Here is a 22,751-nt window from a genome sequence, read left to right as displayed (position 1 = left end):
ATTTCAACTTCTTATCTAATCTTAATCTAACAAAAACACAAGCAAGTGCATAAGCGATGAGACTAATCAGATATAAATAAGGCAATCAGAATAACACTAAAAAAGTCAGTTTGACCCAAAGTGCACAGAATCTAAATCATTAAACAATTATAAATAAATTTAATACACTTTAAAAAGTCTTAAAAAGCAATAAATTCATGAATCTAAAAATAAGGCCTTAATTAATATACATACTAAGTATAGTATAGTTTTTAAAATATATATATATATAATTTACTGTAACATTGTGCAATCACGACAGCGGAGCCAACTACAGCGCAGTGACGTGGTTGTAGTGGGACTCTGTGTGTCATTATAGCAACTTTTAACAACATGGGACAATGTAAATTTCATTAAAATGGCCTGTCAAACAATGATTTTTTTATTTTTGTTTTTCATATATTTATGGCTATTTTTGTAGTCGTCTTGTGTGTTTTGAAAGGTGATTTTGATTATTTTAATCTGGATTTTTTTCCAATAAAAACAAGTAATGAGGCAATACGTTTGTTCCTTACCTTTAACTGCAAAAGGCAGTTAAGCATGTGATTTATACTGCTTTGGTTTGGACAACACAGTAGACATCGTGCTGCCTTATTCTGCGCAGTTTTGCAGTTTGTGTATGTGTGTTTAGACCAAGTTGATTCACTATCAAATATTATTCCTAGAAGTTTGGTTTCATGTACTTGTTCTACAGCTACATCATTTATATGTAATTTCAGTTTGGGTTCCTTCAGTAACATATTATTAGTTCCAAACACAATGCTATTTGTTTTAGAGTTATTAATAACTAATTTATTGACGCTTTTCTATTTCACTACTGCTTGAAGCTCCTGATTTAAAACACTACTACGTTCAGATACTGTAGGTTTTGTTATGTATATGGATCATCAGCATACATTGAAATGTTAGAGTCCTTTAGGGTCAATGGTAGGTCATTAGTAAATGGACCAAGACTAAGTTTTCCAAAGTGAAACTCTAATATAATTTTTCCTAAATGATTCTCTCTCTGTTTGTGAATAGTCCCAACATGCCAGAAAACAAAGCCACCTTCTCCATCACAGGAGGAGTCACTGATGCCAAAGAGTGATGAAGAGGAGACAAAGCTTCCAGTAACATCTTATTGTTCTACACTCACCTTCTCCAGTTCACCTATTTAATATATTTGTGAACAAATGGATTTATTATATATTTATTGAGTTTCTTAATGAAGCATTGGCCAGATGTACTGAAGTGATGGAGTTCTACAACTGTGGGTTCATTGTTATACCATGCTGTGTTTTAAAATGTTAAAGTCAATTAAAACAATCATCAAAACCAATGTGTTGTTAGTTTTACAGTTTCCAAGAAAACTCTGACAATAAAACTCAATTAGAATATGTTTTTAATTGTTATATTGGGAATAACCATCATCTATGAATGGTTAATAATGGTAAATAAATAGTTAATTAACATTTAGTTAATTTCTGTTAACAAACAATGAAATGATAGTTAATAATGTGTTTTAATGATTTGTAATGCTATAATTGATGTTATATTAACAGTTTATTGATGCACACATTCTAACATTTTATTTACTTTATAAAGTGTAAAGAAAACCTTGATCATGGTTTATCAAACATATATAAACATTACAGAGACACATGGGTCAGATATTAGTTAATGGTTTATAAATGTTTTATGAAGTATCTATTATTATTATTATTTGGATGTTATTATAAAGTTGGAACTGAAGATTATAATCCCTTACTAATGCTTTATAAAACATGTTTTAGATCATTAATACTTTACTAATGGTTATTAATAGGTTTATAAACAACCATTATCTGGATAGTTATTGTAAAGTTGGAACATATGTTTATAATACTTTGTAAATGGTTAATAAACACTGTGTAGAGCATCATAAACATTAGTTGAATGGTTATTATAAAGTTAAATTGATGATTATAAAACTTTAACAATTGCTTTATAAACTATTTAAATATATGTTAATGAAAATTATAAAGTTGCAGATTTATTTTTCATGTGTACACATTTTTAACAATGACATAGAACATGATGTTTTACATGAATTTGTCTCACAAAAGTAAGAAAAAATAGCTAAATGTGAGTAAAGTGAACTAAATGTTTAAAATATGTTATATAACATATGTTATAAAATAATGACCAAGTTTTTACATTCAGCATCACATAAAACTGACTAAAGACTAATGTGTTCTAACCTCATTGTTCTGGTTAAGAACCAAGCAGCTGTGATCTGATATTTTTTATGTATTTATTTATTGTTGATTTTTCCACTCTTTCATTTTTCATGCCAGTTTGAACATCTTCAGTCTCAAACCAGGAAACCGGTCTTGACAAAGTCTAAAGCCAAAAGGTTTAAGGTGGACAGGTTGGAGATGTACCCGAAGGATGAGGTCCAAGGGTCCGGACCTGCCCCCCTTGATGACTGCCTGACCAGCCTCAACTGGCTCCACAACTTTTCCATCCTCAGTGCAGACCCGGAGCGGCCCAGTGGCCCCGGGTGTCCCTCCTCCCAGGAGCAGCTCTTCTATGAAAGCTTTGACACCGACTCTCCGTCCAGCCCCGCCCCGGGAGACACCGCAGCCACCGGGATGCCTCAGTACCTCGGCAGTGACTCCACCGTTGGTCCCCTGTTCTCCAGGTACCAGGGTTGGGGTCAATTATAAATGTACTTGTGTAATTATGGTTATGGCGTAGTTATATTTGTAATTGTAGTTTTAAAAATCTGTTGCCATGTCGTAATCGTAAGTCAATTTTTTTTTATTGAGTTTAGATAATTGACTTTGTAATTGTAATTGCCATAAAAATCCTATAAAAATTGTCAATTATAATTTAACACATGGATCCATGTTAGAGTTCTATGTTCAGTTCTACACATATGTAGTGAACAGTTATTAAATCATGTTTCATTTCAAGCTTTCTCACATTTTATCATTTGAACAAAAATGAAACTAAGTGTTATACTGATATAAAAAATGCTCAGACACACACACCAAAAATATTAAAAAACCTATATTTTCATTGATTAGGAAGCCTAACAAGGTAACCAATAGATATGAAATAAATTACATGATATATATTTGTTTTTAGTGTATTTTACAGCTGATTTAGGACCAGTTATCATAAGAGATGCTAACAGAAAGCTAACACAAGATGAAGTTTAGTGTCAGTGATTAATTGTATATGAACTTTAGTAATTGAATATGTAATTGTAATTAACTTTGAGGTTTAAAAAAATTGTAATTGAAATATAATTTGCAAAAATTCTGGTCATTGTAATCATAATTGAATTGTTAATTGACAATGGGTAATTGAAAATGTAATTATAACTGAAAAATGTAATTGACTCCAACCCAGGTACCCTCACATCCAGATGCAGCCCATCCCTCTGGTGGAGGTGGACTACAAGACCAACCCCAAAGCCAAACCACCTCATTCCCACTCCTCTCTCATCTACATGGCCATGCAGGCCAGTGAACAGCCCAAAGTCACTTTGTCCACCATTATTATTGAAAAGAGTGGATGGACAGAGGCATAAACATGCAGACTTTCACACGGACACACACAGACTTATTAAACACACACAGACTTATTAAACACACACGGACCTCAGTAAATGGAACAGGCTTAACCGGTCGGCTGGCACTAGGACCCAGAAGCAGAGTAAGTGCGTCCCCCATTCTGCTGCACAGACTGTAATATCATCAGTTTATCATTTTACCAGTTGTTAGAGCTACTGTCTTTACCAGGGAGATAATATTTATTCCTGGTGATTGTTTTCTGGAGTTTTAATAGGCTTTTTACTGGTGAATAGTTCATGTCTCCCTTGCGCTCTGTGGTCCAAACTGAAACCGTAGCCACACACACACACACGAGTGTGTCACACACGTCACTCAGTCACATTAAGGAAGGTTGTGGTCATTATACGGGGTGGATTAAATAATGAATAAAGGATTGTTTTATCCCGTTCTTCTCCTTGTTATTATCACATTATAAAAAAGTTTAAAAATTGCAGGAATTAGTGCTGATCTCGAACGGTCTTGACGGAAAATCCCGAGTCCGGGCAGCCCGAGTTCGAGACAAGACTGAGTCAAAATACTTCAGAGTCCGAGACCTTTAAAATTTGGTCTCAAGACCGGTCTCAAGACCAAGACCGGTCTCGACTACCACAACACTACTGAGAACGCAAGACATGATGGGTAATTTTGACATTGAGTCTTATTTAGGGATAGACAGTCAACATGTGCATCAAATAAGAAGCAGTTTGAACTTTGCATTTGAGAGTTATATGCATTTTTCTAACATGGCGTGCTAAACGGCGCCAGTCGCGCCACGACCAAACCGTTAGAGATACGCAAATTATTTCACTGATTTTTAATCTTCAATAGGTTGTAAGTGCTCTGGTTGAGTTTGAAGCGAATCGAGTAAAGCCCCTCAGACTAGTTCGCTCATGAGCGAAATGCCATTACCCAAGATGGCCGACTTCCTGTTTGGTTTTGGGCATGGTCATACTGTAACTTTTTGCTCATCTTGGGGTCAGAATACAGGTGGTGAATGTCGTATGAATAGGACAAACCAGCTGGTCGTGGCTGAGTTTGAAGCGAATCAGATGAAGCTCCTCAGGCTGGTTCGCGCAAATGCGTTTTGCTATTTTTGACCTTAGACTCAAGATGGCTGACTTCCTGTTGGGTTTTGGGCGTGGGTCATTGGGTAACTTTTTGTTCATCTTGGGGTCAATGATACATGTGGAAAATTTTGTATGAATCGGGCAAACCTACCGGTCGTGCGGTTCCATCATATTTTTGGAGTCTATAATGCGCGCTCTGCGGGTATTTTTATTAAGATTTTTTTCATGTTCAATAAAACCTAGAGCAACTTTGGGTTTAACATTTTTAAGAACTTGTGGAAAACTGGTACATGGACATAAATTAAATCTGTTACCCTATATGAACACCTGGAGAATTTAGCACTCATTATAGATTAAAATAAATGTGTAAATAAAATGTTTCAAGCTTCTCCTCCAGCTTCACAGTTGTTGGTTGTGGAAGATGACGTCACGATGTAAAAAGAAGCAATTGTGAAGAAAAATTAAGGCCGTAGCTATGGATACGTTAAAACCACTTGGCCATCCTGGCACGGTGAAAACAGGCACATTACACTTATGTAGTGTTGGAATGGAATTATTATTCATGGCTTATTTTTGTGTGTAATACTATAATTATATATCTGTTGTGTCTTTGTTGTAAAGACTTGACAGAACAACCACAGAGTTCAGGATCTGAACACACATTTATTTCTGTAGCTCTGACAAACTACTTCCTTTGCTTGTTTACCCAGGCTACGCCCCATCCACTACGGGTAGCCACTAGGACCTAAACACTACATCCCCCTTTTCAATAAAAAATATTACATGTACGCACACTTTTTCTTCTTCTTCTTTTTTCTTTTTTCAAAGAACACAGTTTAACACCGAAAACACAAACATTGCATCAATTCAACTTTCAATTCAAATCAACTTTATTTATATAGCGCAAAATACAAGAAAGTCATCTTAAAGCACTCAAGCAAATAGAAAGTCCATTGTAAAAAAAAAAGAACCCAACAAGATCCACATGAACAAGCATTTAGCAACAGTGGGAAGAAAAAACTCTTTTTTATTAGTAGAAATCTCCAACGGGACCAGGTTCAGAGGTGGCAGCCATCCGCTTAGACTGGTTTAGTGAACATAATGTCAAACAGAAGAGGATAGAAGAGTAGTCCATCTGAACTAGTTGAGCCATGAACCGTTGATTCGTCCATCCGGGTGTCCCAGAGTAGTTGAGCCGTGAACCAACACATCAGTGCATGAAGTGAAATAAACATCAGAATCACACGGAACACAACTCTGCTCAAATTCACACTTGAAACAACAGCTTTGCATACAATGAACAATTAACATCACAAGTGTATATTTTCAGTGTTAACAAATCATTTCTCCAAAACTTTTTTTTTCATTTGTTACTTTCTAAATCTTACAGGAGTGTTCACCCGTCTTCCAGACCTTGTGCAATATGGTTTTGTCTGAGAGTCTGAAGTATCAATGTCAGTAGCCTGTGTTGACACTTGGTTGTCCAGATCTCCCTGTTCCTCAACGTGGGCACCATCACTGTTTACATCCACATTATCACCCAGCTCAACAGAAGACGATAGGAACTGTCTTTCAGCAGACTTTCTCAGACGCCTCCTGTTCATACCTGTCAAGTTTTGGATTTGAAATTAAGGGACATTTTCTGGTGCCCACTACCAGCCGTCCCACCTGCCCAACCAAGATAGGTGTAAAATACATCTAAAATAGCCACTTGTTAACCACTTACTAGAATCTGGTAGGTCGACCTTTATTAACATTGAAATGCTGTGAACATTCCTACTAGGGCTGGGCAATATGGACCAAAACTCATATTTCAATATATTTTCTCAAAATGGTGATATACAATATAAATCTCATTAATTTTATCACATAAAGTCCAACCAGAAATACAATTCTGGGTTAAGTTTGCTGATGCAAAATGCCACACAGTGACATTTATTAACAAACAGCTGATCAATATGTGCACTCATTAATCATCTAACTGAGCTTTACATGTTGTTCTGAGAAGTAAAAGCAGTGACTCCTAAAACTAGTATTTTGATACATAATACACTATAATATATATATATACTGTATATGTATATATATATATATATACATAGAGAGAGAGAGAGAGAGAGAGCGAGAGAGAGAGAGAGAGATATGAAATATTATAGTTTTCTAAATCGTTAAAATAGTGAGTTTAGTAAGGCATCTTTTGATTATTATTACATTAAAATACGGGATATTTATGGGTAAATACTAATGCGGCTTGATGACGGGAAAGAGGGGTAAAATACAGGAGTTTCCCGGCCAAAATGGGATACTTGACAGGTATGCTCCTGTTCCTCCTGAACATCTGCCCTTCATGTGTTCGCACCACAAAGGAACGTGGCTCTTTGAGTTGTTCCACGACAATAACTGGTTTCCACCTGTGATCAGAAAGCATTCTCACACCCCTGGAGTTTGAGATCTTTATTTGGTGGTTCATCTGCATACACACAGAGTTAAAAACAGGAAGAGAAATGCCACTTTGTCCCAACTACCCACGACATGTCCCTCTGCTGTACAGTCAACACATAACACTCTTAACAAGAAGAATTGTAAGACCCACACACACTCTTTCTGGTACATAAAAGCTAATAATATAAAGGCAAATGAATATCCGCTCTCTCCTATCAGAACGAATATTGCTGCAGTTGAGAAGGACAGCGCTCGATGTGACAAATTTAATTTCCATGTGACCTGCATCGATACACTCACACTCTGAACCTCAACGATGGAGCTCAGGTGTAAACAAAAATAAGAACTTTTTGTGTTGTAGGTATGTGTCACTGGGCAGAAAGGATCAGGGGAGAAACGATTCAGGGATGATGGATTATGTAACCAGTTTTTGTTTCTGAGCGGCTGCACAGAAAAAAGGTACTGACAGTCTGCAGACCGAACTTCACTCTTGGAGAACAAAAAACCCACAAGTCCTCTGATTTAAGAGAACAAAAAGTAGAAACCCTGACATGTATGCCTTTGTGTCCCAACCCTTTACCTTGGCAGCCGTCCAGCTACACCCTTCTAAAAGAAAGGATCTATTTACCCAGTGACATGTCGTGAGCACTCGGGTTGGGTAGGCAGAGCATTCCAAATCGAGACCACCAATGTCAACACCAATGACAGTTTCATATGTTTCTACTGGTAAGTGTTAATTCAATTCAACTTTATTTGTATAGCGAAATTGACAACAAAGTAATCTCAATGCGCTTATGAAAATATAAAATTCATAACAAGAAAGAAAAAACCCAACAAGATCCACATGAACAAGTATTTAGCATCTAACAAAATCAACGTCGTAAAATGCCATTAAAGAAACATAAACAATTATTTAATATAGCCTCCATACTCTCCCAACAAGATATATCTCATGACACGGCAGCACATCCGTTGTTTGTTTTGGAAACACAGAAACACGGAGAAAATGACAACAACAACTCAGAGCAGTCTCAGTGAGGAGCATCCACAAAGCCAATCCTTCCTTTTGTACCATTCACTGTGAAAAATACAAACAATTTTCTGACCTTACCTTTGCTGAAGCTCTGGTAACTCAGGTGTTGGTCTCCATCTTTTAAAAGCTGTTGTTTTTCCTCAAAAAAAAGTTTCTCCATCATCTCTGGTGCTGTCATCCTGACTGTAGTGTTATCCCGCCCACTAGCTAGAGAACGTAGCAGCAGCGGTCACGTGATATCAATTCACTAATGCACTGTGAACTTACGTATAGCATTTAGCATAGCGCAGTTGAAGAAACACACTCCTCTATGTCAAATGGTTTTCTTTAATGACAGAGATGAATGAGACCTGCAAATACAAAAGTGCAGCTAAGCAGGAGCTTATAACTCTTATATAAAGCTAAAGCATGTACAAGAACATAGAGAACAAATATAAATGAGCAAACTCACATGAAATAAGTGGAACAGCTCACAAACACGTCTTAGCAGGAGGGAAGCAGCAGAAAACATGGATGCCTCCTGACTAACTCAGACACCAATGAAGCAGAGGCCTACAGTGGCCCCTAGTGGCCGGTGGTAAACCCTGCAGCAGTTACATCCAAAGGCAGCATAGAGTGCTGCCTTTTTACGTAAATGGTTTTCATCTTAGGGAACAGACTACGCATGCGCAAACATAAAAACACGCTATGGGAACAGAGGCAGAACAGGAATGTGCTTTTGAGAAGGGGTGTGGCCTCCTCCTGCCTTACAGCAGTTAGGAAATAGCGATGTTTAGCGATTTAGGCTATGAAAAGCACAAAATGCTGACACTTTCAAACTTATAGGTACTGTCGGCTATCGGAAATTGAAAAATAAATAATTTATCATTATATTATAATTAAAATAAATAATAAAAAAATCAATTCACTCTTGGGTAGGCACTGCCTACCTTGCCTACCCTGACTGCAGGTCACTGTATTTACCTAAACATTCCAAACGTTCTGCAGTTCTGCAGTAGTTCTGCAGTTCAATGACTGAATCCATCTGTGAGAATTATCAACAACCCTCAAATCCTTGTGATGGCCGTGCTAATAGAATGCCTGGTTTGCTTATGATAGTTTTACAGTATATACTCACTTATTAGGAAGGTGTGGTCATATGAAGCAGGTGCAAACTGAATCTTAATTACCGCTGAATACCTGCAAACTGATGCAGCAATCTTAAGAGTGTCATACTTTTCTCATAGGTTTGTCAGATTTTTATCTGACGCAAAAACGCATGTAGTATAGTATAGTATAGAGTTTTAAGAATATACTTAAATCAGAAATAACAGAAATGATAAATGTTCTGAGAATAATGACATCTTGAATTAAGATTTTACACATTTATTTTGTTATGGAGCCAACAGGTATTGCTGACCAGCCATAAATTCACAGACTGCTGGTCTTCATATTGAAACTTTCTAAACAGTGCTTATTTGTCTGTTGGTAGATGATGAAGAGCCTTTTTCGGGGGTGGGGCAGGTACACATGGGGGCAGTAGAGTGAGGTCGGAGGGCAGTACGTGGCCTCCTTTGCAGGATAGAAGGCAGATCTCCCTCCTGATGGCTTTGATCTGTTCCGACTGCATTTCTGTCAGCTGTTGCAGCCAACGGATCTCATCCTGGTCCACGCACCTACTGTAGTCCTGAAACTGCTGTCTGCCCTGGATGTAGTGAGAAATATCCAGTGGTGAAATGAACAAGATTAAAATGACTTCTTTAATATCTAAGTACTATATCAGATAAAGACATGGTGTAATCTTTATATATCAATAAATCTAAGATTATTTACTAACTTGTCTGCACATGCTGTCAAAGGTCAACACTACAAGAAGTGCAATCATTATGGGACAGCAATGCATGTTTTGTTATTGCAATGAAATAAATTAGTTTATTTTATTGCTTAATTGTGACCATCACCAGCCCTCCTAAGCAAGGGTAAGAAATATTTTATTGTAGGGAGGATATAAAAAGGGAGAGCAGTGTTACACCTAGGTGGACGGGGGGGGGGCAAGAGAGGGGGGCTCTCCTCCCTGCTCCCCTTCCCCTCCCCTTCCCCCCCTCTCCCTCCACTTAGGTGTAACACTGCTCTCCCTTTTTATATCCTCCCTACAATAAAATATTTCTTACCCTTCCTTAGGGAGGGCTGGTGATGGTCACAATTAAGCAATAAAATAAATCAATTTATTTTATTGCAATAACAAAACATGCATTGCTGTCTCATAATGATTGTACTTCTTGTAGTGTTGACCTTTGACAGCATGTGCAGACAAGATAAAAAAAAAAAAAAGATCTGGTTGGTGCAGATCTGACAGCTGCTTTTTTTAGGAAAGAAAGATTATTATGCAATCCTTTCATTTACCAATGATTTGCTTTAGAAAAGATATAGATTTTTATCTGATGGACTGATCTAGTCGGCTGATGAAGCCGGCTGATGAAGCCGGCATCAATGTCTGATCACTAGGCTAGCAGTGTGACTCTGAAGTGCTGTATGTTTGAAAACAGGTTTATGTTTTAAAATCTACAAAGGTTTGAACTTTGAGAGTGTTTAAACAAGAGATAAATGTTAATTCCTGTCTGAGAAAAGTGTATAAAGTGTGTAGTGAGGGTTTTACAGCCTTAAAACATCTATCTCTAAAATAACAAAAAGGTCTGTGTGTGTGTGTGGGGAGGGAATTTCTCCCCGACGCGGTACGAGTTCAACTTGAAACTAAGTCAACGGGTTCCAAATACCCCAAGTGTGTATCTGTTATTTTGGAGTAATTTGGTGTAGCAAAACGTTAAAAACGTTAATTTTAAGATTACAGCCCTCTCAATATTGAGCGCGGTATTGAGTGCACTACTTCCGGTTCCGAGTTCAGGACGTCACTGTGTCGCAGTTTGTTTGGGTTAAAAAAATAAATTCAATATTAAAAACGTTTTTATACTGATAAAAGTTATTTAAGTTAATATTTCATGGTTATTCAAAATTATACTCGTGATCCCAAACTTCCTTTAAAGGGGACATATCATGGTTTTAAATCCTTCCTTTTTACATATAAATCATACAGTTGTGGTCTATATAAAGCGGAACTGCACTGCTTGGGTCTGAATTCCTCATTATTATAGCTCCACAGACCCCTTTTCTACCCCTTTTCTGATGTGCTTCTGAGAGCAACTCGTTTTGGTGCGGTCTCTTTAAATGCAAATGAGACACTTCATACCCCGCCCCCTCTCCAGGTTCAACTCCACCCTGCTCGGCCATTTTTGCAGTTTGATAGAAGAGATATGGCTATGTAGCGGCGCAGAAAAAGTTTATTCACACGTTATTTACACAATGTCAACAACAGAAGACTTGTCCTGCCAGCCTTACATGTTCGAGCCAGAGTCTGACCCGGCGGAGCGAGATGAAAATGAAGATGATGAACCTGCAGAACCCTAACAAGTGAGCTAACACAAGCACCGAGCTAACGCTAGCTCCAAGCTAATGTCACGAAATGCATTTTAATACAGTCTTTTCGGAGACAAAAACGGCAAAATGAAATGACTAATGAAAACTTTAGACTTAAATTAAACCACGTAGGCCATATCATCAAGGATCTAAAACGAGCACACAGCGTCAACATATGAAGACGGTGCAACTGCTAATGCTAACAAAACAATGACAGGGACGTCTTATCATCACACTTTTTAACGTTATTTACAGCTTACCAAAGTGCTCTGTTTGTCGTCTCCAAAGATAGAAGGAATTGAACCCTCAATCAGACAAAGTCTTTCTGCAAATCCTTCTTTATACTGGCGGAGGTTGCTGAAGTGCTTCGCGCACACAAAAATGACCTTACCCACAGATGTGGGTACATTTCCGTGAAAAATAAAACTCAACCAGGCACTTTGAAAAGGTTCTGATGCTGGGAGACGGTGTAATGAAGCATGTGGGTTACTACATCCAACAACCGAACATTTTGACTTATCCTCTCGTAACTTCTGCATCCTGGAGCTTGGACTACAAAATAAAAGCATGAAATAAAAATGGCGGATTGCTCAAAGTGTTGGGCCTGGAGTCGATGTCCTAATTTTGCTGTTCCACTGACGTTATTGTTCAAAAAACGTAATAGAGAATCGAAACATCGAAACAGATTGAAAAATATGACCAAAACAGAATAGAAAGATATCAATGGAGCACCTGAAGAGATTAATTTGAACTTTTCTGTGCTTCTAAACACTCTAAATATACATCAAAATGCATTTAAGGGCTAAAAAAGTGGATTTAGCATGATATGTCCCCTTTAAGTCGCTAGTCACAGAGTCTTTTACCGACAAGTTTCCCATTGTTTAAATAAAATAACTGTCCGTGTAATTGCTCACTGTTTTACTAGAGTCGGTATTGAACTAAACCCGTTCAATACTCCATCTGGAAAACTGCAGATTCTCGGTGGTGCCACGCATGGAAGTAAAGCTCTGACCACTCGGTTCGAAGGTAAACAATGATTTTTGTTTTTAAAAAAGATAGCCGAATTGTAGATAATATTTTCATTTACTTACTCACTCATGTAGCTTGGAGCTTTAAATTTTGTTTTGCCTGTGGAGTTTTGTTATCAGCATCTCAAACATTTCACAGGAACATACACACACGGTATTTATTTATTATAAAAATAGACTAAATGAGTAAAATAAGACAAAAAACTAAATATTTATACAAAAAGTACACAAAATGACTACAAAATCACACTACAATGGCAACCAAAAACAACGACTTCAAAAAACATACATTAAAGAACAATACAACAAAAATATGAAAATGGCTCAAAATACGCAAAACTAAATATTTACACAAAAAATACACAAAATGACACTACAATGGCAACAAAAACAATAATATGAAAAAATACACAAAAACACAACACAAAGATGCAAAAATACACATGACTTCAAAAAACAAAAAATTTAAAAAAAATTAAAAAAAGAAAAAAAAAAACAAGAAACACATTTATTCAAAAAATGCACAAAAACACAACAGAAAGATACAAAAATACACGACTCCAAAAAACAAAAAAAAATTTAAAATGGAAAAAAAACAAACAAACACATTTATTCAAAAAAAAGCAAAAATATAAAAGTGAGTAAAAAACAACAACAAACACATTTATCATGCACATGTCCCATAGAAATAAACCAGGAAAATTACACCCGCAAATATACCCCTTTATAATACTACAGAGTACAGAGTATGTACACCTCTTTTACATCCAACCTTCAAACACATAATCATTTGGTCATAATTGACAACTCTACTTATGCTCCCACATAAATGCATACTTCCGACGGGCACTGTACTAGTATATAATAATTGTAAAAAATAAAGCTGACTTCGCGGATTTTGCCTATTGCGGGTTATTTTTAGAACATAACCCCTGTGATAAACGAGGGACTACTGTATTGTAAAACGGTTATATTCTTGAACTCACTGTTTCCCTCTGCCTGTTTCTGTGAATATCCTCCAGTTCCTTCTTCTGCTGCAAAGCCTTAAGCAAGCTGCAGCGATGTTCAGTGTTACAATTGATCACCTTCATCAAAGCCTGATGGGCCTCTTCCATCTTCACCTACAATTTACAAAAAAAAAATCCACAAGACAAGCTCAGTCCATTGTTCAAACCCAAGCCAAAAATAAGATACAACCAACATGTGACCGTACATCCAACTGTTTGATCTGCTTGTCACATGCAGATTCTTTTAGGAGTTTTTCGTGCCGCAGCTCCTCATGCCTCCTGTTTTCTGGCAGAGTCTGAAGATCCTCCAAATCCACCAACCGCCCAAACTTTGACATCATCTGTTCGTCACATTTTTTTTCCAACACTACAAACAGACAAAAAAGGATTGACTGATGTTTCTAAAATATAGACATTTTATGTATTCAGAGTTTCAGGTGGAGTTGAAGTTGTTGGCCTGGGCCATACCTTGGATCTTGGCTTTCATGTCCCTGCGATCAGAGATGATCTTGGCATGAGTTTGGAGGTCTTTCTCAGGGAGAGTTTCTGCCTGCAGCTGTTGGATGCCCTCCTGTAGCCTGGTCAACTCACACTTGTTAAGCACCAATGCTTGGCTCAGGTCTCTGGGCATCCCATCATCTATGACAAACTCAATCTGATTCACAGATCACAGAATAAAAAGAAGAGATACCAGGCTGTGAAATGCTTGGATGTGTTTTTTTCTGAAATTGTATACCTCATGTTCCGGAATAAATCATGAATAAATTCAAATAGAATACAGAACCTTTAAGCAATGTTCTGTATATTTTGAGTCAGTTTCTTGGTATCTTTATTCATGATCAAGACATAGCACATGATGTTTTTTTTTTTTTAAATCTTGTACTTCTTGCTTATTTTGGTAATAGGAGGATTTTAAGAAAGTTCTATAGAAATTAATCTATTCAGGAGCCACTATATCAGTGGTTATCAACCTTGGGTTTGGGACCCCATGTTGGGTCGCTTGGAGTTTAAATGATATTGTCTGAAATTTACGAAAAGTTAAAATAGATTTTTGAAATGTTTTAATTATTCTTCTTTTTTTTAAATTAAAACACACAATCTTAAACAACTGTATTTCTATACTTTCACTTGGTGAATCTAGTTCAAATAAAATGCAATAAAAAAAACTTTAGTCAAACATGATCACAAACTAATTCTAGAAAAAAATGTCTTTGGGGTCGCTAAAAATACTTGATATCAAAATGGGGTCATGTTCCAAAAATGGTTGGGAACCACTGCACTAAATAGTGTTTCTTTCCACTTTATTTTTTTTCAAAATGAGGGTCTTTAAAATGTGTATCACTCATGTATTCCATCATTATGCTAAATAGTGTACCTGGTGCAGTTTGACAGGAACTAGTATATCCAGTTTGTTCATTTTTTCTTGTATTTCTCTGGTAATCATATCCAGGTCATTTTCCGCTGCCTTACGCTTGCTTTTCAACATTTTTTCCTGCAGACCCAAGAAAAACCATTGATCAAAACATGTGGAGAAAACGTGATAAAACACAATGGACGCAAATGTGGGATAAGTCTGACCTTCTTGAGTGTGTCACACTCCTTCCTTAAAACCTCAGCAGCCTCCTTCTCCTCCATCAGCAGGTCTTCCAGGTCCAGTCGACGCTCACGCTGCTGCAGAGCATGTTCAAACAGCTCCGGCTCACATCCTTAAGGACACACAAACACACAATGTAATGCAAAATATTTACTGTATAGAACTGCAAAGATGAAAGTTCAACTAAACTGATCACACTAAGTTTTCTCTCTTCTATGAAGTATAACAGAATTTAGTACAGGTGTATAACCTCAGCCCCACGACTCTGAAATATATTTCATCACTTTTGTAAGAAAAAGATGTCAAAGAATGTTCAATGTTGACTGGTTTCAAAATAATGTATAAAATACTGTAGTATTTAGTCAGCCACAAATTGTGCAAGTACTCCCACTTAAAAAGATGAGAGAGGCCTGTAACTTTCATCATCGGTATAACCATAACTATGAGAGACAAAATGAGAAAAAAATCCAGAAAATCCCATTGTATGTATGCAGCTAATCTGTACCCTGTTATGTTTACATCCCACAACATATGAATTCATGTGACCATCTTACAGCCACAAACACATCATCATCATCATCATGTGGTTATGAGGCCTCTGTAACCCAGCTCTCATCCTGTCTCACAAACACGCGTTATGCTGTGCTATATTATCTGTTATTGTAGTAGTAGTATTTAGAAATTCCCCATTACCGTTCAGTAGATTATGATTGTTATGTTCTAATGTTTTAATAAATCATTAATAAACAGTCTCAGTCTGAGTAAATTGTACATATTTATCTGTGTAACAGCTAACTGAGGCAGGCTCGTGCTGGGATGTATATTTATTGGTTTAGATTAAAATGTAAAGTTTGTAACTTACAATTAAATGAGACTATTTTAGTTATTGATAAAGTCTTGGTTTTACCAAGTGGTGTCCGCTGAAATGAATCATATTTGAAAATGCAATAAGCAATTAGTTAGAAGAAATGTACTGGTGCCCATTTTGTTGGGGCAACTGTAGAGGGGAAAAGTTGATGCGTCATTCGTTGAAGTAATGGGAACGAGTAGTGGACAAAAGAGCATCAGCAAGAATGAAAGGAAAGGTGTACAAGACAATAGAGAGACCAGCTATTTTGTATGGTTTGGAGACAGTAGCACTGAGGAAAAGACAGGAAAATGTTGAGGTTCTCTTCGGGTGTGACGATGATAGAAAAGAACAGGAATGAGAACATCAGAGGGATGGCACGTGTTAGATGTTTAGGAGATAAAGTCAGAGGGGCCAGACTGAGATGGTTTGGACATGTACAGAGCAGGGATATGATGAATTTATTGGTAGAAGGATGCTGAAGGGCAGGAGGCCTAGAGGAAGACCAAAGAGGAGATTTATGGATGTAGTGAGAGAGAACATGAAGTCAGTTGGTGTGAGAGAAGATGTTGTAGAGCAGTGATCCTCACTATTTTTTTCACAAGAGCCACATTGGCAGTGCAAAATCAAAAGGCGAGCCACTTTTACGACAACATACTAAGTCACCTTTGCAAATGTAAATTGGACATCCCACAAAAAAGAAATAACACGGCCAATACATTTTCATTTAAGACCAGATTTATTTTAATACTGGGATGAGCGGAAGCTGGCATGCATGCCCTTGACTTTATTCATGTTATATTTGTAGTTTGTTGTTGCAATCACAGTGAGGCATTCAAGATGAGCATGGGTCAGTCGGTTTCTCTGTTTCCTCTTGATAATGTTCATGGTCGAAAATGTTGACTCACAGGTGTATGTGCTCATGAAGAAAGACATCACTTTCTGTGCAAGTGGTTTCAAAGTGGGGAAGTCTGCTTCAGAAACCAAACTCCAGAAGTGGCCAACACCTGCTCTGAGTTCAACTTGGAGAATGTTATTTGTTTGCAGCTCAATTATTTCACTCTCCAGAGCAGCACGATTATCAGGGCAGAGCTGTGTGATGGTTGGCGTGAGGGAGGACACATCCACATGGAAGGGGTTTTCAATAAAATTGAAAATCTCCTTATGTTCAGTCACATCACTGAATCTGGATTCAAACTCACCCTTCAGCTCCTCCAAAACTTCAACAAATCTGCTGTAGCTGAAGTGCTGCTGCAGAGATGGGTCCCTTGTGGTTGTTGCTTTGAGTTTAGGGAAGTGGATGAGTTCTCTGTCAGGTATCCACAGAGAAGTTATTTTGTTTTCGAATGCTCTGACTGCCCTCAGCATGTCACTTGGAAGTTTGTCTCTCCCTTGGAGCTGCAAGTTGAGAGTGTTCAGGTGACAGGTAATGTCAGTAAGGAGGGCCAGCTGTATGATCCAGTTTGGGTCTTTCAGCTCTGGCTGGTGTTTCGCCTTGGGGTCCAAAAAACTGTTGATTTCAGGAAGGAGGCTCAGGAACCGCTCCAGCACCCTTCCACGGGACAACCATCTTACTTCACTGTGCAACACTAAATCACTGTACTCTGTGTCATAGTCCTGGATTAACTCTCTGAACTGTCTGTGGTGTAGTGCTCTTGAAACAATGTAATTGACCACATGCACAACCCTTTGCATCACATTTAGGAATTCACTGTTTCTGAGCTTTGACACCAGTGCCTCCTGATGGATGATGCAGTGGAAGCTGATGAAATTGCCGATTTCATCTCTTTTCTTCATGAGGCCAACAAGACCCTTCTCTTTGCCTCGCATGCTTGGAGCACCATCAGTACACACACTTGCAAGTTTGGACCAGCTGAGATGATTTTCCTCAAAAAATACTACAAGCGCATTAAGAATATCCTCACCTCTTGTTTGGCCACAGAGTGGTAGTAAACACAACATTTCCTCTTGAAAAGAGTTTTCTTTCGGGAACCTCACCCAAGTGCACAGCTGAGCAACGTCAGTCTGTGCTTTCATCCATTGCGATGCTAAAACAAGGTGCAGCACGCAGATCAGCCAACAACTGGCCACGTATGTCCTTTCCGATGTCTTCCATTCGCCTCATTATTGTTGAATCAGAGAGCTGTAACCCTTTTAGTTGTTTAATGATGGCGTCCTTGTTGTCAAAGTCTGTGAAGAGTATTTCTGCTGAAGCCAAAAAACAGTCTTTCACTATTTCTGAGTCTGAGAAGGGTTTTTTAGCCCGCGCCAAAATCCACGCTATTTCATAAGACGCCTCTGTTAAACGCTCTGCAGTGGAAGTTGTCCGGTGGATTAGATTTTGCTGCTCACAAAGTGAAGCAGTGAGATGTGCTATTTTTTTCTTTCTTATTTCACTGCCAGACGGATAACTTTCATTGAATTGTGGATGCGCCATTTTGAAATGGCGCTCCAAGTTGCTTCGTTTGAAACCGACACGGGTTTGTTTGCATATTAAGCACAGAGGGTTCATGCCATGCAGAACAAATAAGAATTCGTCTGTCCACTTATCTTGAAATTTTCTGTGCTCATCTTGTATGCTTCGTATTTTCCGTTTCTTGCTGGGTAACGTTACACCTGCCGTTTGTCTGCTCGTCCCCTCTCCGGTGTCTTTGTGCTGATTTTTGTTTGCTGCTTCCTCAGACTCATTTTCCTCATCTGCTCCACTATTCGTTCCAACACTGTGTGTCTGTCTGTCTGGTGTTTGAGCTCGTTTCTGTCCCTTTTATATTAAAAACCGGTCCATTTTGTGTTTTATGCTAGCTAGCGGAGCTTACTGCTGCCTTCATGTGAAGTGGAAATGTCCGGCGCGTCGTGTTCAAGTGCTTTTGTTGTCATAGTGAAGTGAACCATAGCGGACCCAGTCTGTCCTGAACTGCTATTGGTTAAAATGTTTTAGACTGCTAGCTAGTATCTGCTCTCAGGAGTTAAAACCAAATAATAACAGTATTTTAATAAAACGACACTAAGTTTAAAATATGTTTGGTATTAACCATAATTACGATAGCACTTGAAGGCAGCATACGTTGCCTGCCTGCAGACGTGAGCCGCTGTCAAGTTTTGGCTGTGTTACCACGGCTACAGTGTGTCCTACTTTCATTCGCGCTTTCCGTGATTCAGCTGCGTGAAATCTATTACAACTTATCAAAGGCAAATGGGCATTGTGAAACTGTAAGCTACAATGCAAGCCGCCAATTATAGCGTAACGAGCCGCATGAGGCTCGCGAGCCGCGCAATGAGTAACTGTGTTGTAGAGGATAGGGTTAGATGAAGGCACAGGATTCACTGTGGCCAGCACTGAAGGAAAAAGCCAATAGGAAAAGAAGAAGAAAAAAGCAATCAGTTCTGAGCAAATAATTAGTCAAAGATTTAAATAACTCCCAATTGACCGGCTCTGTAGTAGTTTAGCTCACAACACCACAAAAGCTGTGTTGAAATATCTGATACGTGTCTGAAGTGACACGTTAAGCAGCAGCACCCTGGTTCAGTGATGGTTTAGAGAACACAACAACAAAACTAATGGCCTCCAAAATATTAGCCATCAACATGTTCTGGAAATTTTTTAGGATCCATGTAAGGCCTACCTCACAACTCATTGGAATTAAAAAAAAAAAAAGAATAGGTGAATATTGTAAACTTATTTTATTGGAATTTTATATTAAAGGTATTGTGGACAATTTTTTAGAAAAGAAACGCTCTCTGTTTGTGTGACACGCCTACTTACTTACAAGTTGGTGTGGACATCGGTCATAGTAGCTTACTTATCAACGTAAGATTTGCACTTTTCCCACAATGTGGCCGTACCAGCCTGTCATTGGCTGATCTCGTTAGATCTCAGAAGCTAAGCAGGTCTGGGCCTGGTTAGTAGTTGGATGGGAGACCACTGAGAATTCCAGGTGCCACAGTGGGGGACAGTCACCACAGTGGTATCTGTCATTATGTCTCACTTCACCCACATTGCCTAGTATGAATGCAGTGTGTGAGTGAGTGGTGGTTGGTCTGCTACAATAGTAGCTCACCACTATTAAGTGTGGAGTGAAAGAATAATCCCTTAATTCTGTGAAGCGACTTTGCGCGTCCAAAAAAGTGCTAAATAAAATTGATGTATTATCATTATGTCAGACTCACCACCGGTAAGTGAAAATCCTTACATAAACATGTTTGACAATTAGGAGGACCAATAGTTTTGATGATCCACCCAAAAGTTAAACATCGTCCACAATACCTTTAAGATCTAGTCACATCAATTATTATTCTGGGCTCCAAACTAATGTGATTATATGCTTCATTATAGGTAGTTCTTCATAAAGTTATAACTGTGTGTTAAATATCACTGTTTTAGTGTTCAGACCTGGAGGACAAACGCTGTCATTCAGAACATCTTCTTCCTCTGTGTCACTATATTGCACTTCATTCCAGTTAACTTCATCAGAGTCTTCTTCATCGCTGTCTTCTTCTACAAACACATGGATGATGGGTGAGTCATCAGGGTTTTGTGGCTTAATGGAATAGTTTTTTTTTTTCTGGTTAACACACTGTGTCACCTCCCCTCACCTTCCTCATCATCTCCTGCCATCTCCGTCTTTTTCACACGTTTGATTTTCTTCTTAAAGACTTTGATCAGAAAGTTTTCAAACTCATTTTCTCCCAGCGAAGCCTTGAACGCAGCAGTCAGCGCTTTCTCGCTCTCCTGAATCTTTGCTATGTCTCTCATTTTCTCCTCAAGCTGGGCCTTACACTGCTCCAGCTTGGCCTGTCAGGGATAAGAAAAGGATAGAAGATGATTGATATTATTCAGATGCACATTAACCTACTACCAGGGTTGGGTTCAATTACACTTCTCAGTTACAATTACAATTCAATTATTATTACAATGACCAGAATTTTTTACAATTAAAATTAAATTACAATATTTTTTTTTGTTATCCTCAGAAAGTCAATAACAGTTACATTCTCAGTTACTTACTAAAGTTCAATTACAAATAATCACAATTACTGAGCCTGAAATAAATAACCTAATAAAAGGTGACCATTCTCTTTTATTAGCGTAATAAGAAATCAGCTGTAAAATACACAAAAAAATATATATCTATCATCTCATTTCTTTCCTATCTATTGGTTACCTTGTTAGGCTTCCTAATCAATGAAAATATAGGTTTCAATATTTTTGGTGTGTGCGTCTGAGCCTTTTTTTTCTGTGCCTTTTTCATCTTACCGTTTAAAAAAATATATAAATCAAGGGGTATTGATTTATATATTTTTTTAAACGGTAAGATGTTGGAAAGCTTGATATAAAACATATTTTAAGAACTGTTAACTATAGAGTATATGTGTAGAACTGTAACATGGTACACCAGTTTTGCTTTAAATTATAATTGACAATTTTTGTAGAATTTTAATGGCAATTACAATTATAAAGTCAATTATCTAAACTCAATTACAATTTAATTATGATTACAACAGCAAACATTTTTTTTCAAATTACAATTACAATTTTAAATAAATAGATGTAATTAATTATCAACTACGCAATTACAATCATAATTGACCCCAACCCTGCCTAACACCACTGACCAATCTCGGGGTACGCAAATTGTCATGGGTCAGAAATAAAAACAGTGTGACAACATTGGAAACTAGAATATAAATAGAGCAGCAGTATGGAGACTCCAGGCATTGCCACAAATGACACATTGGCCTCTGTAAGTCTACCCTCTAGTGGGGACAGAAAAATAATCTTATCCAAAAAGCACAAATATGGCAGGAGCTTCATAGCTTTGCGGTAGCCAAACATGCTTGATGCCATCTGCCACCACGTACTTGTGTTAAAGTAGATTTTTTAGCTTTGACAAACGTGAAAACATAATACAGAGCAAGAATTTTGATGGAGAACGATTAAAGACTCATAAACATTACAAACATTCAAACATTACAGAGTGATGTGCATCCTCTCAACCTCACCCTTCTCATTAAAGTTGTAGCGAGTTGTATCTCACAGTTTTAGGGTGATGAATATGTTGTTTTACTGCTAAATGTTCACTCAACAAATATTTGGTAGATTTGTTAAAAATAAAAAAAACATTTTTTTTTCACTGAAAATGCCAGTAGGCTAATTAATAAAATTAAAGAGAACAAGTGATCATTCTGAATAAGAAGTTTTCTTGTGTGCTTACAGATGATTATACTTTTTTTTTATTATATCAACAGGATAGGTAAAATTCTGAAACAAATTTCACGGATGCAATGTATAGGACATTACATTATTATGTTTTTTTAAGTGTGCAGGAGTAGGGGGGAACATGTCTGAAGGGGTACAGGACTGTGAAAAGTTTGAGAACCACTGATCTAGATGAACTTCTTCTCACCATTACACTGTTGTCCTCCTTGATGCGCTCAGTGATCTGCAAACTGCTTTTCCTGCTCTCAAAATGCTTCAGCAGCAGCATCTCCTTAATGTGCGTCAGTCGACAAAGCTCGGCCCGTTTTAGATGGTCATCGATGTGAAGCTTCTGGCTGCGCAGCGACACCAGCTGAGCATCAAACTGACTGACCCACCTCCGCATCTAGAGATTGGAAGAGAAATGCATCCACATGGTGAAGCCAAGAACAGCATTTCATGACTGA

General features: G+C 37.8%; 2 protein-coding genes and 1 pseudogene across 2 annotated transcripts in view; 2 read left to right on the top strand and 1 right to left on the bottom strand.

The window, feature by feature from the left end:
* Positions 1 to 941: 941 nt before the first annotated feature.
* On the top strand, positions 942 to 6,249 carry LOC114473682 (forkhead box protein J1-B-like). The gene is made up of 5 exons (XM_028463447.1): positions 942 to 966; positions 1,060 to 1,148; positions 2,355 to 2,701; positions 3,418 to 3,592; positions 6,175 to 6,249. The coding sequence occupies exons 1-5, from the start codon at positions 942 to 944 to the stop codon at positions 6,247 to 6,249; spliced, it is 711 nt and encodes a 236-aa protein (XP_028319248.1).
* A 3,366-nt stretch (positions 6,250 to 9,615) lies between these two features.
* Positions 9,616 to 22,751, bottom strand: part of LOC114473681 (cilia- and flagella-associated protein 44-like) — a 44,013-nt gene continuing 30,877 nt past the window's right edge. Inside the window, exons 24-32 of the mRNA XM_028463446.1 lie at positions 22,493 to 22,690; positions 20,682 to 20,880; positions 20,479 to 20,583; positions 15,226 to 15,353; positions 15,023 to 15,139; positions 14,116 to 14,302; positions 13,854 to 14,014; positions 13,627 to 13,761; positions 9,616 to 9,846 (exon numbers count right to left, since the gene is read on the bottom strand). Of these exons, the coding sequence (XP_028319247.1) occupies positions 9,616 to 9,846; positions 13,627 to 13,761; positions 13,854 to 14,014; positions 14,116 to 14,302; positions 15,023 to 15,139; positions 15,226 to 15,353; positions 20,479 to 20,583; positions 20,682 to 20,880; positions 22,493 to 22,690 (1,461 nt within the window). The remainder of the gene's footprint in view (positions 9,847 to 13,626; positions 13,762 to 13,853; positions 14,015 to 14,115; positions 14,303 to 15,022; positions 15,140 to 15,225; positions 15,354 to 20,478; positions 20,584 to 20,681; positions 20,881 to 22,492; positions 22,691 to 22,751) is intronic.
* Positions 19,918 to 20,035, top strand: LOC114473879 (uncharacterized; annotated as a pseudogene).

The sequence above is a fragment of the Gouania willdenowi genome, chromosome 12 (assembly GCF_900634775.1).
Source record: "Gouania willdenowi chromosome 12, fGouWil2.1, whole genome shotgun sequence".
NCBI lineage: Eukaryota > Metazoa > Chordata > Actinopteri > Blenniiformes > Gobiesocidae > Gouania > Gouania willdenowi.
The sequence above is the reverse complement of the archived record's forward strand: the minus strand, read 5'-3'. Positions and strand labels throughout refer to the sequence as shown.

Bases quoted from the DNA above. Each gene is read 5' to 3' on its own strand.
- LOC114473682 (XM_028463447.1), top strand. From the start codon at position 942: ATGTTAGAGTCCTTTAGGGTCAATG. The intron at 2,702-3,417 runs GTACCAGGGTTG...ACTCCAACCCAG, and splicing joins GTTGGTCCCCTGTTCTCCAG to GTACCCTCACATCCAGATGC. The intron at 3,593-6,174 runs GCATAAACATGC...TTGGTTGTCCAG, and splicing joins AAAAGAGTGGATGGACAGAG to ATCTCCCTGTTCCTCAACGT.